Source organism: Mobula hypostoma, chromosome 19 (assembly GCF_963921235.1).
Source record: "Mobula hypostoma chromosome 19, sMobHyp1.1, whole genome shotgun sequence".
NCBI classification, from domain to species: Eukaryota; Metazoa; Chordata; class Chondrichthyes; order Myliobatiformes; family Myliobatidae; genus Mobula; species Mobula hypostoma.
Genome location: NC_086115.1, coordinates 10480676 through 10494772, shown reverse-complemented (window position 1 = coordinate 10494772; position 14097 = coordinate 10480676). Strand labels below are relative to the sequence as shown.

The 14097-nt window shown below is 46.2% G+C and overlaps 1 protein-coding gene across 1 annotated transcript in view; it reads right to left on the bottom strand.

The window, feature by feature from the left end:
- The window catches only part of hpse2 (heparanase 2), a 480230-nt gene that overhangs the window by 204930 nt on the left and 261203 nt on the right, over positions 1–14097 (bottom strand). Inside the window, exon 7 of the mRNA XM_063072085.1 lies at positions 1651–1744. Within this exon, the coding sequence (XP_062928155.1) occupies positions 1651–1744 (94 nt within the window). The remainder of the gene's footprint in view (positions 1–1650; positions 1745–14097) is intronic.

Below are 14097 nucleotides of genomic sequence, written 5' to 3'. Positions count from 1 at the left end.
CTGCTTTTCTGAGATACTGCTCCCTGAAGATGTCTCGGATATAATGGAGGCTAGTACCCGAGATGGAGATTTTACAATTTTCTGTTGGCATCAGAATGTGTGGCAACACTTGTGGGCTGCCCCCAGCACACCCTCGGGTATATAGGTTGGTACCGCAAACGAAACGTTTCACTGTTTCAAGGTACACATCATAAATAAATTTGAATCTTCAATCTTCCTCTGCTTAAAAAGGATTCAAAAATCTTGCTTCTATTGCCCTTTGGAAAGCGAGTTCACTGACAAGCCTCTGAGAGAGAAAAAAAATGTAGCCTTATCTTCCCTTAAACAGGTGGCCCCTTAGTTTTACACACTGACCCCAATCGCTTTTCCCCTGTTCTGGGCTCTCAAACAAGAGGAACGTTTCAAAGGTTTCAAAGGTACATTTAATGTATACAATATACATCCTGAAATGCTTTTTCTTCACAGCCATCCACAAAAACAGAGGAGTGCCCTAAAGAATGAACGACAGTTAAATATTAGAACCCCAAAGTACCCCCCCAGTTCCCCCCTCCCACACGTAAGCAGCAGCAAAGCAACAATCCCCCCTCCTCCGACCGGCAAAAAGCAGCATTGGCACCCACCACGGAGCACTCAAGCACGAGCAAAGCAACAGCAAAGACACGGACTTGCAGTTACCTCAAAGACTACTTGTTCACCCAGTATTCGGCATACCCACAGGCTCTCTCTGTTCCTAATAAGGAAGAAAGCGATATCTCCATTTCACAGCGAGGAGACATAACATTGCTGGTTTATGATGTTAAAAGTCCGTTGCATCGCTTTTTTCAAGCTCTGTGCCCTAAGATCTCAAGTCTCTGGGTACATAGCCAAAGATGTTCCAGCTCCCACGACACACCAGTCCAGGACACCCACCTTCGATCTGCCCGTCTCCAGAGCCCTGAGATCCTAGGCCTCCAAAGGCGAGCCGAACTCTTAGGCCAGTTGTGAAACCCCGAGAGCGGGTCCTATTCCCACAAAGAACCGTACAACATCCATCCTGTCTGCACCTCTCAAGATCTTATATGTTTCTAACCCTTCTAACTTGATGGGCATAAGCCCTGCCCAGGCAATCTCTCCTCATCAAAGTCAAAATCAAGGTCAAGGTCGAGTTCACTGCCGTGTGCACATGCCGCAGTGTAAAGCTTACTTGCAGCAGCATCACATAACATCCAATAAGCTGCGTTCACAGGAAAAAATAAACAAATTATACACATTTTTTACATGGAATAATACAATTGGAACAAAGAAAGCAAAACCCACTGGAGTGCAAAGTAGTCATAGTATTGACAGATTGAGGTGTTTGTTAGGGTTACTTTGAGGAGGTGAATGGAAGGAAGGAAGTAGCTGTTCCTGAATCTAGTAGTGTGGGACCTGGGGCTTCTGTAAGTCTTGGCCGATGGTAGCTGGCATGGCTGGATGGTTGGGATCTTTGATAATAGAGGTTTCATGCTTCAGCCAGAGCTTTCCCATAAAACCACCTTCCATTTGCACCACCTCCCACCGTTCACACATGGATCCCCAGTCCGGAGGAGGCTTCCCTCTGCCACTTGGAGTTACCGCCCTTTGCACTGCTGTTCCACGTTTACAGTGACCCAGTAAGACCAGAGAACTCACCCTCTGTACCTTGGCGATCTGATCTGAGAGAGTGTCTAGGAGGCGGGTCTTCATAAAGTCAGTCACCTTTACCATTTGGTCATCGATATAATAACTGTAACAGGCAGACAGTAAAACATGTCAGACCTTTGTCCAACTATCAGCTTTATTCACCACAGATATAACAGGAGTGTTCTGTGGTGCGTTGGTCATGGCACAGCATGCAACAGAAAACAACAATATTTAAAAATTACAAAGAATAAAAATTACATAAAATAAAGTTGTAAGTATGGATATGGAGTAAAATGTGCATAAATAGATAAATACCAGCATGTGTTTACAGTGTAAACAACATTATAAAAAGTGGTTTAAAGTGTTTACAGTGCAGTGACAGGGTTAGTAGTTAGAGGGGGCAGGGGAGTGAACTAGAATGGTTGATCAGTTCGGCTCATAAAATTGTAGACTCTCCAGAGTCAAAAGTAGAAATGGCTGGTGATACAGATGCTTGGGAGATCAGCTGACACCTATGGAGAAAGAAGAAGAGTTAACATCCCAGAGTGTCGTCCCTTCTTCAGAACCTTAATGTTGTAAACCAGAAATATGGTGGTGGGGCTCGAAAACACTCTGAAGTTAAGTAGCTCTTAAGAAGTCAGGTCAGGAGTAAGCTCCTTAACTCTTCACATCTGCTCCATCATAGAGTCACAGAGCTGTACAGCACACAAACAGGCTCGTCAGTCCACGATGCAAATACTGGCCCTTCTGCCAATCCACATGAATCCCATTTGTACAAATTAAGACTGCATCAGTCTGTGCATTTATGCATTGCTTAGTTAAGTGTCTGTCTTAAAGAATCTGTTGGCCGTATTGACAAAGCGTAAATATGACAAGAAAAAAATCATAAACACAAGAGATTCCGCAGGTGATCGTGTGGATAGTCAGAGGCTTTTTCCCAGGGACACAGTTTTAAGGTGCTTGGAAGTAGGTACAGAGGAGATGTCAGGGATAAGTTTTTAACACAGAGGGTGGTGAGTGTGTGGAATGGGCTGCCAGTGGTGGAGGTGGATACAATAGGGTCTTTTAAGAGACTCCTGGATAGGTACATGGAGCTCAGAAAAATAGAGGGCTATGGGTAACCCTGTGTGGTACGTGGCCAAGTGGTTGGGGTGTTGGACTGCTGATCTGAAGGTTGTGGGTTCGAACCTCAGCCGAGGCAGCGTGTGTGTCCTTGAGCAAGGTGCTTAACCACACAATGCTCCAGTCTACCCAGCTGAGAATGGGTACCGGCAAAAGTACTGAGGGTTAACCTCACGATAGACTGGCGTCCTATCCAGGGGGGAGTCTCGTACTCTCAGTTGCTTCACGCCACGGAAACCGGCATAAGTACCGTCCTGATGGGCCACAAGGCTCATGACAGACTTTAATCTTTAAAAAACTCTAAAATGGGTAACCCTAGGTAATTTCTAAAGTAAGTACATGTTTGGCATAGCATCGTGGGCCGAAGGGCCTGTATTGTGCTGTAGGTTTTCTGTTTCTACATTTCTAGATGCTGGAAATCCAGAGCAACACACACAAAATGCCTGAGGAACTCAGCAGGTCAGGCAGCATCTATAGAGGGGAAAAAACAGACAGCTTTTTGAGCTGAAGCCATTCAACAGGACTGGAAATGATGGGGGGGGGGGAGCCAGAGAAAGAAGGTGGGGGGAGAGGAAGGAGTACAGGCTGGCAGGTGATATGTAAGGCCAGGTGAGGGGCAAGGTAAGTGAGCGTGTGGATAGGCTGTTGCTCCTCTAACCTGACTTTGGTCTAAGCACAGCAGGAGAGGAGTCCATGGACTGACACCTCAGAATGAGAATGGAAAGTGGCATTAAAATAGTCAGCCAATATGATAAGGAGACGTAATGATATGGTTGCTATGGTGAAAGCCTTCTATTATATCATTACAAATATTTTAAATAAGGTATATTTTTGGCCAAAAATATGCAATAGATCTGTGACAAGTCATCTGCTGTTCTCTGGGAATGTTGTTAGAATATTTGATGTGTTATTAATGAGCTGCAAAGTTAACTTAGTCACACAATCAGTTGGAAAAATAAGAGCTCGTGGCATTCGTTGTGTTATTGCCCTGCACAGCCGTCACTTCTCAACCGACACCTCGAAACAGAATAACCCGGTCACTTATCCAACTTATCTGAGAAGCCAATGTAAGTTCAAAGCGATTGCTCTGTCTGCCCACGCATCAGAGGTGTCAATACAGCGAGGAGGATGTTGCCACCCTGGGAAATATTTGCCCTGGCTGAGCATGTCAGTGTAACTCAGCGGCCATTTTATTAGGTACACCGGCTTGTTAATGCAAATACCAAATCAGCCAATCATGTGGCAGCAACTCAATGTGTAAAAGCATGCAGACATGGTCAAGAGGTTCAGTTGTTATTTATTTATTTGTTTGTTTATTCTGGGCCACGCATTCCAGCAATCACCCCTGGTTTAACACTAGCCTAATCATGGGACAGTTTACAATGATCAAATAAGATGTGGGACTTTCGAGAGACTTTGAACTTTTTTTACCGTGCCCATGGCCTGTTCTTCATCAAGTTATGGTATTGTTGCACTGTTGTAACTACACGTTTGTATATGTTATAATTATGTGGTTTTTGTCAGTTTTTCAGTCTTGGTCTGTCCTGTGTTTCTGTGATATCACACTGAAGGAATATTGTATCATTTCTTAATGCATGCATTACTAAATGACAATAAAAGAGGACTGCGTGTCATCATAATCTAATCTAATTTAATCTAACCTACCAACCAGAGCACCGGAAGGAAACCCACACAGTCACGGGGAGAATGTACAAACTCCTTATGGGGAGCAGTGGGAATAGAACTTGGGTCGCCTGTACTGTAAAATGTTGAGGTACCATGGTACCCCTTGTTCAAACCAAACATCGGAATGGGAAAGGAATGTGATCTAACTGACTTTGACCGTGGAATGATTGTCGGTGCCAGACAGTTGGTCTGAGCTCCCCAGGAACTGCTGATCTCCAAAGGATTTTCACACATCGCAGCCTCTAGAGTTTACAGATAATGGTGGCAAAAATAGAAAACCATCCAGAGAGCTGCAGTGCAGTGGGTGAAGACGCTTTGTCAGTGAGAGAGGTCAGAGGAGAACGGCCAGACCGGTTCAAGCTGACAGGAAGGTGGTAGTAACTCAAATAACGTGTTACAACACTGGTGTGCAGGAGTGCATCTCTGAACGCACAGCACATCGAACCTTGAAGTGGATGGGCTACAGCAGCAGAAGGCAATGAACATACGCGCATGTATCCACTTTATTAGATACAGGAGATACCATACAATGTATGTTCACCCTTTCCATTCAAAACAAACACTGGAAGAGGGAACTTGGTCCAATGTTAGAACTGCTTTTCCAACTCACTCTCTTTCCCAAGGTGGCTTCCCAGCTCTAAGCAGGTGAACCCTGACTTTCCCTTGTTTCAGTTCACTCTCTTCACTCAGTTCAACACCGAACTGATTCCACAACCTATGGATTCACTTTCAAGGACTCTACAACTTATGTTCTCAGTATTATTCGTTTAATTATGTACTATTACATTTTTGTATTTGCAGTTTGTCTGCTTTTTCACATTGGTTGCTTGTCTTTGGTTTTTTATTGATTCTATCGTATTTCTTTGTTCTGCTGTGAATGCCTGCAAGAAAATGAATCTCAGGGTAGTATAGGGTGACATATATGTACTTTGACTATAAATTTACTTTGAACTTCAGGGCACATTCAAGACACCTAGTAGCAAGGTCATTACTGTAGGAAATTGTTGGCTTGGCAAATCTGATATACTCAAATCATCCAGGGACACTCTTGGAAGCTTCCCGTGTTTCATGTGCCAGATTTTGACTTCCAAGAATTTTTCTAAATTTTCCAAAGGCTTATAGCAAATAGACTGGGGAGAAAAGTAAACATTCACAGTTTGAATTTAACAAAGGTCTGCAAGAAATTAAAAAATCCCTCAGGGCAAGGAACACACACAAACTGCTGGAGGAACTCAGCAAGTCAGGCAGCATCTACAGAGGGGAATAAATAGTCATGGTTTCGAGCCAAGACCATTCATCAGGACTGTCCCTTAGGGTATGGATTGTTTTCTGTGTAGAGTTTGAAAGACACCTAGACTATTATTTACCTCTGCTGTTGAGCAGATTAATCTTATTGAGGATCTGTAAGCCAGATGAAGGGTCTTGACCTGAAACATCGACTGTCTATTTCCCTCAAGAGAAAAGTACAACACAGAAACAAGACCTTCAGCCCATCTAGTCCATGCTGAACCACTTAAGCTGCCTACTCCTATCAGCCTGCACCAGGACCATGGCCCTCCATACCCTTCCCATCCATGTATCTATCCAAACTTTGCTTAAGTACAGAGATCGAATTTGCATGCAGCACCATTGCTGGCATCTCATCGCACACTCCCATGACCCACTGACTCTATCTTTGATCGTCAGTATCAACCCCTTGACCTGTCCATCACTGAGTACTAGGCATCAAACTCCACTCAATCCGATGACAGGACCCAAATTCCTGCTGGATTTATTATTTTATGACACATCCTCTTCCCCTTTTCCCTATCCCACACTTTCTCTGTCCTCAGGACAACCCTCAAGACTTCTCCTTCTCTTTGAGGAAAGCCCCAAACTGTTTAGTGTTTCCTGGTTCCTAGTAAACCTTTCCTGCACCTCCTTCAACCTCTCAGAGTGCCGAGTTGAGTTGAGGGACCACCCAGCAACTCTGCATGACAGTTGCTTTCACACTTGCACATGGCAGCTGTGAAAGTCCGGGGCGGACCAGTGGTTGGACAGGATGACCCCAATCCTCTGCTCTACTACTGTCTTCATGAGGGAATCCTGTGACAGAGGAAGGTTGCACAGGAAGAGCACTTGGATGTAACTGGTCCCCAGCTGATACATGGATGGAAACTCTTTACCTTCGTCACCATCCTGGTAAAACAAACCACGGGTGATCCGAAACAGAATCAGGTTTATTGGGCAAACATGAGGAAATCTGCAGATGCTGGAATTTCAAGCAACACACATAAAAGTTGCTGGTGAACACAGCAGGCCAGGCAGCATCTATAGGAAGAGGTACAGTCAACGTTTTGGGCTGAGACCCTTCATCAGGACTAACTGAAAGAAGAGCTAGTAAGAGATTTGAAAGTGGGAGGGGGAGGGGGAGATCTGAAATGATAGGAGAAGACAGGAGGGGGAGGGATGGAGCCAAGAGCTGGACAGGTGATTGACAAAAGGGATATGAGAGGATCATGGGACAGGAGGCCCAGGGAGAAGGAAAAGGGGGAGGGGGGAAGCCCAGAGGATGGGCAAGGGATATAGTGAGAGGGACAGAGGGAGAAAAAGGAGAGAGAGAGAAAGAATGTGTGTATATAAATAAATAAATCACAGATGGGGTACGGGGGGGGGTGGGCATTAGCGGAAGTTAGAGAAGTCAATGTTCATGCCATCAGGTTGGAGGCTACCCAGACGGAATATAAGGTGTTGTTCCTCCAACCTGAGTGTGGCTTCATCATTACAGTAGAGGAGGCCGTGGATAGACATATCAGAATGGGAATAGGACATGGAATTAAAATGTGTGGCTACTGGGAGATCCTGCTTTCTCTGGCGGACAGAGCGTAGGTGTTCAGCGAAACGATCTCCCAGTCTGCATCAGGTCTCGCCAATATATAGAAGGCCACATTGGGAGCACCGGACGCAGTATATCACCCCAGCCGACTCACAGGTGAAGTGTCGCCTCACCTGGAAGGACTGTCTGGGACCCTGAATGGTGGTGAGGGAGGAAGTGTAAGGGCATGTGTAGCACTTGTTCTGCTTACAAGGATAAGTGCCAGGAGGGAGATCGGTGGGGAGAGATGGGGGGGACGAATGGACAAGGGAGTCGCGTAGGGAGCGATCCCTGTGGAAAGCAGGGGTGGGGAGGGAAAGATGTGCTTAGTGGTGGGATCCCGTTGGAGGTGGCGGGAGTTACAAAGAATTATATGTTGGACCCGAAGGCTGGTGGGGTGGTAGGTGAAGACAAGGGGAACCCTATTCCTAGTGGGGTGGCGGGAGGATGGAGTGAGAGCAGATGTGCGTGAAATGGGGGAGATGCATTTGAGAGCAGAGTTGATGGTGGAGGAAGGGAAGCCCTTTTCTTTAAAAAAGGACATCTCCTTCGTCCTGGAATGAAAAGCCTCATCCTGAGAGCAGATGCAGCGGAGACGGAGGAATTGCGAGAAGGGGTTGGCATTTTTTCAATAGACAGGGTGAGAAGAGGAATAGTCCAGATAGCTGTGAGAGTCAGTAGGCTTATAGTAGACATCAGTAGATAAGCTGTCTCCAGAGATAGAGACAGAAAGATTTAGAAAGGGAAGGGAAGTGTCGGAAATGGACCAGGTAAACTTGAGGGCAGGGTGAAAGTTGGAGGCAAAGTTAATGAAGTCAACGAGCTCAGCATGCGTGCAGGAAGCAGTGCCAATGCGGTCGTCGATGTAGTGAAGGAAAAGTGGGGGACAGATACCAGAATAGGTTTGGAACATAGATTGTTCCACAAAAACAACAAAGAGGCAGGCATAGCTGGGACCCATACGGGTGCCCATGGCTACACCTTTAGTTTGGAGGAAGTGGGAGGAGCCAAAGGAGAAATTATTAAGAGTAAGGACTAATTCAGCTAGACGGAGCAGAGTGATGGTAGAGGGGAACTGTTTAGGTCTGGAATCCAAAAAGAAGCGGAAAGCTTTGAGACCTTCCTGGTGGGGGATGGAGGTATATAAGGACTGGACATCCATGGTGAAAATAAAGCAGTGGGGGCCAGGGAACTTAAAACCATTGAAAAGTTTATTGGGGATGGCATGCTGACATAACAGTTAGCACAACATGTTACAGCGCCGGCTGTGAGATTGGGGTTCGATTCCCACTGTTGTCTGTAGGGAGTTGGCACGTTCTCCCTGTGCAGCTTTCCTCCAGATGATCTGGTTTCCTCCTAGAGGGGTGTGGATTTGGGTTGGCAAGTTGTAGGCATTCTATGTTGGTGACAGAAGTGTGACGACACTCACAGGCTGCCCAGCTCAATCCACATGGATTTGATTAGACGCAAAAGACACGTTCCACTGTATGTTTCGATGGACATGCTACGAATAAAGCTGATCTCTAATCCCTCTCTTAACTATCACTGACATACTTTGGGAATTCTTTGTTAATTATTTTACTTTATATTTGTTTACAGTAAATCTGTTTTGAATACTTTTTACATGTCTCCAGCCGTCAGAAATTTGAAAGTGGATTGAAATCCACCTCCCACTTCTCAGCCCAGCTCTGCATCCTATCAATGTGCGATTGCAACCTAAGAAGGCCTCATGATGTGGGACAACGTTCATTAAAGCTTTGAAGAATGACAGGTGATCGTCTTGGAACATCTTAAACAGAGGGACCTCGGAGTACAGGTACAATGAAAGCTGTGTCACAGTAGACAGGGTGGTGAAGAAGGCTTTTGGCATGCTGGGCTTCATCAATCAAGAAGTTCATTATAGAAGCTTGGACGTTACGTTGGATATTGTGTTCAGTTTTGGCCTCCCTGCTGTAGGAAAGATGCTATTAAGATGGAAATGTATAGAGGAAATCTATGAAGTTGGTGCTGGGACTCAAGGGATTGCATTGTGGGGAGAAGCTGAGCTGGTTGGGACTTTGTTCACTGGAGCGTGGGAAAATGAGGGGTGATCTTCTAGAGGGGTATAAGATGAGGAGCATAAATAGGGGTGAATGGGCAGTCTTTTTCCCAGGACTGAGTAATCAAGAACTAGAGAGCATAGCTTTAAGGTGCGGGGGGGGGGGGGGTGGGAATGATTTGCTCCAAACCTATTCTGGTACTGCTCCCCAACTTTTCCTTCGGTACATTGACGACTACATTGGTGCTGCTCCCTGCACCCATGCTGAGCTCGTCAATTTCATCGACTTTACTTCAAACTTCCACCCAGCCCTCAAGTTCACTTGGTCTGTCTCGGACACTTCTCTCCCCTTTCTCGATCTCTCGGTCTCCAGCTCTGGAGACAGACTGTCCACTGACATCTTCTACAAGCCCATTGACTCTCATAACTACCTCGACTACACCTCTTCCCACCCTGCCACATGCAAAAATGCCATTCCCTATTCCCAGTTCCTCCGTCTCCACCGCATCTGCTCCCAGGATGAGGCTTTCCATTCCAGGAGATCTCAAATGTCCTCTTTCTTTCCCTTCTACCGTCATCAATGATGCCCTCACCCGCATCTCCTCTATTTCCCACACTTCAGCCCTCACCCCATCCTCCCGCCACCACAACAGGGACAGAGTTCCCCTTGTCCTCACCTACCACCCCACCAGCCTCCGGATCCAGCACATTATCCTCCGCAACTTCTGCCACCTTCAACAGGACCCCACCACTAAGCACATCTTTCCCTCTTCACCCCTCTCTGCTTTCTGCAGGGAGCGGTCCCTCCACGACTCACTGGTCCACACGCCCCTCCCCACGGATCTCCCACCTGGCACTTATCCCTGTAAGCATAAGTGCTACACCTGTCCCTACACCTCCTCTCTTGCCACCAGTCAGGGCCCCAAACAGTCCTTCCAGGTGAGGCAACACTTCACTTGTGAGTCTGTTGGGGTCACCTTTGCATCCGGTGCTCCCAGTGCGGCCTCCTCTTTATCGGTGAAACCCGATGCAGATTGGGGGACCGCTTCGTCGAGCACCTCCACTCCGTATGCCACAACAGACAGGATCTCCCGGTTGCCACCCACTTCAACTCTGCTTCCCACTCCCATTCAGATATGTCCATACATGGCCTCCTCTACTGCCATGATGAGGCTAAACTCAGGTTGGAGGAGCAACACCTCATATACCATCTAGGTAGTCTCCAGCCCCTTGGTATGAACATAGAATTCTCCAACTTCTGGTAATTCCCTCCCCCTCCCTTCCCCTATCCCTATGTCACTTTGCCCCCTCCCCCAGCTGCCTATCACCTCCCTCATGGTTCCGCCTCCTTCTACTACCCATTGTGCTTTCCCCTATTCCTTCTTCACCTTTTCTGCCTATCACCTCCCTGCTTCCCCTCCCCCACCCCTTTATCTTTCCCCTTACTGGATTTTCACCTGGAACCTACCAGCCTTCTCCTTCCCACCCTCCCCCCACCTTCTTTATAGGGCCTCTGCCCCTTCCCTCTTCAGTCCTGACGAAGGGTTCAGCCCGTAACGTTGACTGATCGTTTCCACGGATGCTGCCCGACCTGCTGAGTTCCTCCACCGGGTTGTGAGTGTTGTGGGGGAATGATTTAATAGGAACCTGAGGACAACTTTTTTTTACCCTGATAATCTTTCATATATGGAGCAAGCTGCCAGAGGAAATTGTTGAGTCATTTAGAAAAACACTTGTACATGTATGTGGATGGGAAAGGTTCAGAGGAATATGGGGTAAAGGTGGGGAAATGCATCCCCTGTTGGGCATGGACAATGGGTTGAAGAGCCTGTTTCCATTTTGCTTCTGTGACTCAAAAGATCTCAAAGGGGTTTGTACTGTGTGGATGCAGAAGGGACGATTCCCCACATGGGGAATCTATAACTATGGGACACGATGGAGGCAGTGGGGATTCTCTTCTCACAGAAGACTGTAAAGCTTTGGAATTTTCTACTGCAGAGAGTTATGGAGACCATCAAATAATTCCAAGCCAGAAGGGTTTGCTTTCACTGTTAGGTCACGGGGAACAAGTAGAAAGGGTTGTGCAGGCCAAGATCACACCAGTAACAATATTACTGAAAGACAGGCAGGCTCAAGGGACCATGTAGTCTTCTCCTGATCCAGACTGATTTGTTTCTCATACATCTGTGTGCGTGCAATGTACCACTGCATATAATTACTGCATTGGCAGTAGTTTGTCGTCTTGCAATAAATTGCAAATAAGATTCCATTGAAACCCAATAAGAAATTTTACTACACGTTAATAAATGAAACCCATTAAAATTAAAGGAAAACAAGTATGATTGATGGTCCTATCAGTAGCCTATGCCAGTATCCTTCCCAATGCCTTACAGCTTTAAACAAATATTCCCTCTGGGTGAGGTTTGAAACAAATATCATGACTGTCCCACAGGAAGCAACGGGACTTGATGTGGTGAAAATTTCTTATCGATTGCCTTTACAAAGCACTGCTGCCCGAGTATATTGACGCTGCTATCCTGAAGGTAGGTAAAGCGAGCACTGAAAGCAAATCTTGGCTCCCTATGTAATTAGAACACAAATTGGTCAGGCATTAATAACCTCTTTACCATGATATCTGATACCTTAAGATCTACGTTTATATAGCACATTTGATCCCAAAATGCTGCCTTTATAAGATTATAAGACCATAAACCATAAGACATAGGAGCAGAATTTGGCCATTCAGCCTATCGAGTCACCTCCTCCATTCCATTCTTGCTGATTTATTATCCCTCTCAACCCCATTGTCCTGCCTTCTCCCTGTAACCTTTGACACCCTTTCTAATCAAGAACCTATCAACCTCCCATTTAAATATATCCAATGACTTGGCCTCCACAGCCATCTCTGGCAATGAATTCCACATATTCATCACCCTCTAGCTAAAGAAATTTCTCCTCGTCTCTGTTCTTAAGTGATGTCCTTCTATTCTGGGAACAGTCTGTGGCCACCAGTTCTAGACTCTCCCACTATTGGGAACGTTCTCTCCGCATCCATTCTATCTAGGCCTTTCAATATTTGATAGATTTCAAAGAGATTCCCCACCCACCCCCACACACACTTCATTCTTCTAAACTCCAGTGAGTACAGATCTGGAGCCATCAAACAGCCCGCACATGTTAACTCTTTCATTCCCGGGATCATTTCTCTGGATCCTCTCCGATGCCAACACATCCTTTCTACAAAGGGTGCAATGCAGGAAATCAAGCTGTGCACTATTATAAACAGAATGGAGATTGTGCAAAATGATTGAAATCTTAGTGATTCTATTTGAGGAGAACTACTCAACAGACCACTGCAGTTAATTCCTCTGTCATCAAATTTACAGACAACACCACAGTGATTGGATTGTTACAAATAGCAATGGAACAGTGTACAGAAAGGAGGCGCAGAAACTGTCTGAATGGTGCAATACGCGTAACCTTTCATTCAACATCAAAATGAACCAAATAAATGATCATTGATTTCAGGATATCAAGAAGGCATGAACAAATCCCACTACTTCCAAAGAGTGAAGAGCGGAAAATCTCTCCAGCTTTATGTTCTTGAGAGTGAACGTCACAGAGGAGCTCTCTTGGAGAAGGTGATAGGTGAAACCAGGAGTGGGGGTGGGGGGAGGGTGAAGTAAGGAGCTGGGAAGTTGATTGTTGAAAGAGATGCAGGGCTGGGGAAGCGGGAATCTGACAGGAGAGGACAGAAGGCCATGGAAGAAAGAAAAAGGGGGGAAGAGGAGCACCAGAGGGAGGTGATAAGATGAGAGAGGGAAAGGGGGATGGGGAATGGTGAAGAGGGGGGCATTACTGGAAGTTCGAGAAATTGATGTTCATGCCATCAGTTTGGAGGCTACCCAGACAGAATATAAGGTGTCACAAACAAGAGAAAATCTGCAGATGCTGGAAATCCGAGCAACACACACGAAATGCTGGAGGAACACAGCAGGCCAGGCAGCATCTGTGGAGAAATGCACAGTGGATGTTTCAGACCGAAACCCTTCAGCAGGACCTGAAACATCGACTGCGCTTTTTACCATAGATGCTTCCTGGCCTGCTGAGTTCCTCCAGCATTTTGTGAGAATATAAGGTGTATCAGGTTGGAGGAACAACACCTGATATTCCATCTGGGTAGCCTCCAACCTGATGGCATGAACATCGATTTCTCGAACTTCCGGTAATGTGACACCCTCCCCCCCCCCACTTCCCGGTTTCACCTATCACCTTGCGTTTCTCCCTCCCCTCCCCCCACCTTTTAAATCTACTCCTCATCTTTTTTTCTCCAGTCCTGTTGAAGGGTCTTGACCCAAAACATTGACTGTTCTCTTTGCCATAGATGTTGCCTGGCCTGCTGAGTTCCTCCAGCATTTTATGTGTGTTCCTTTGGATATCCAGCATCTGCAGATCTTCTCTTGTTTGTGATTGGCCTCTCAACCCCCAGTTTAAAAATACCCAATGACTTGGCCCCTACAGCCATCAGTGACAATAAATTCCACAGATTCAACACCCTCTGGCTAAAGGAATTCCTCCTCATATCTGTTAGTTCTGACCCTGGGATGGAACTCAATCCTACAGCCTTTGGGTTTGAGCCTGGAATGGTGATCCTGAGCCAAGGTTGACTCTGTGCTCACTCCAATATCCTACTCTGTTGACTTCCTTCTCAACACGGGAGGACTATAGCTCTGAGCTGTGATCTGGTGCTTTGAGA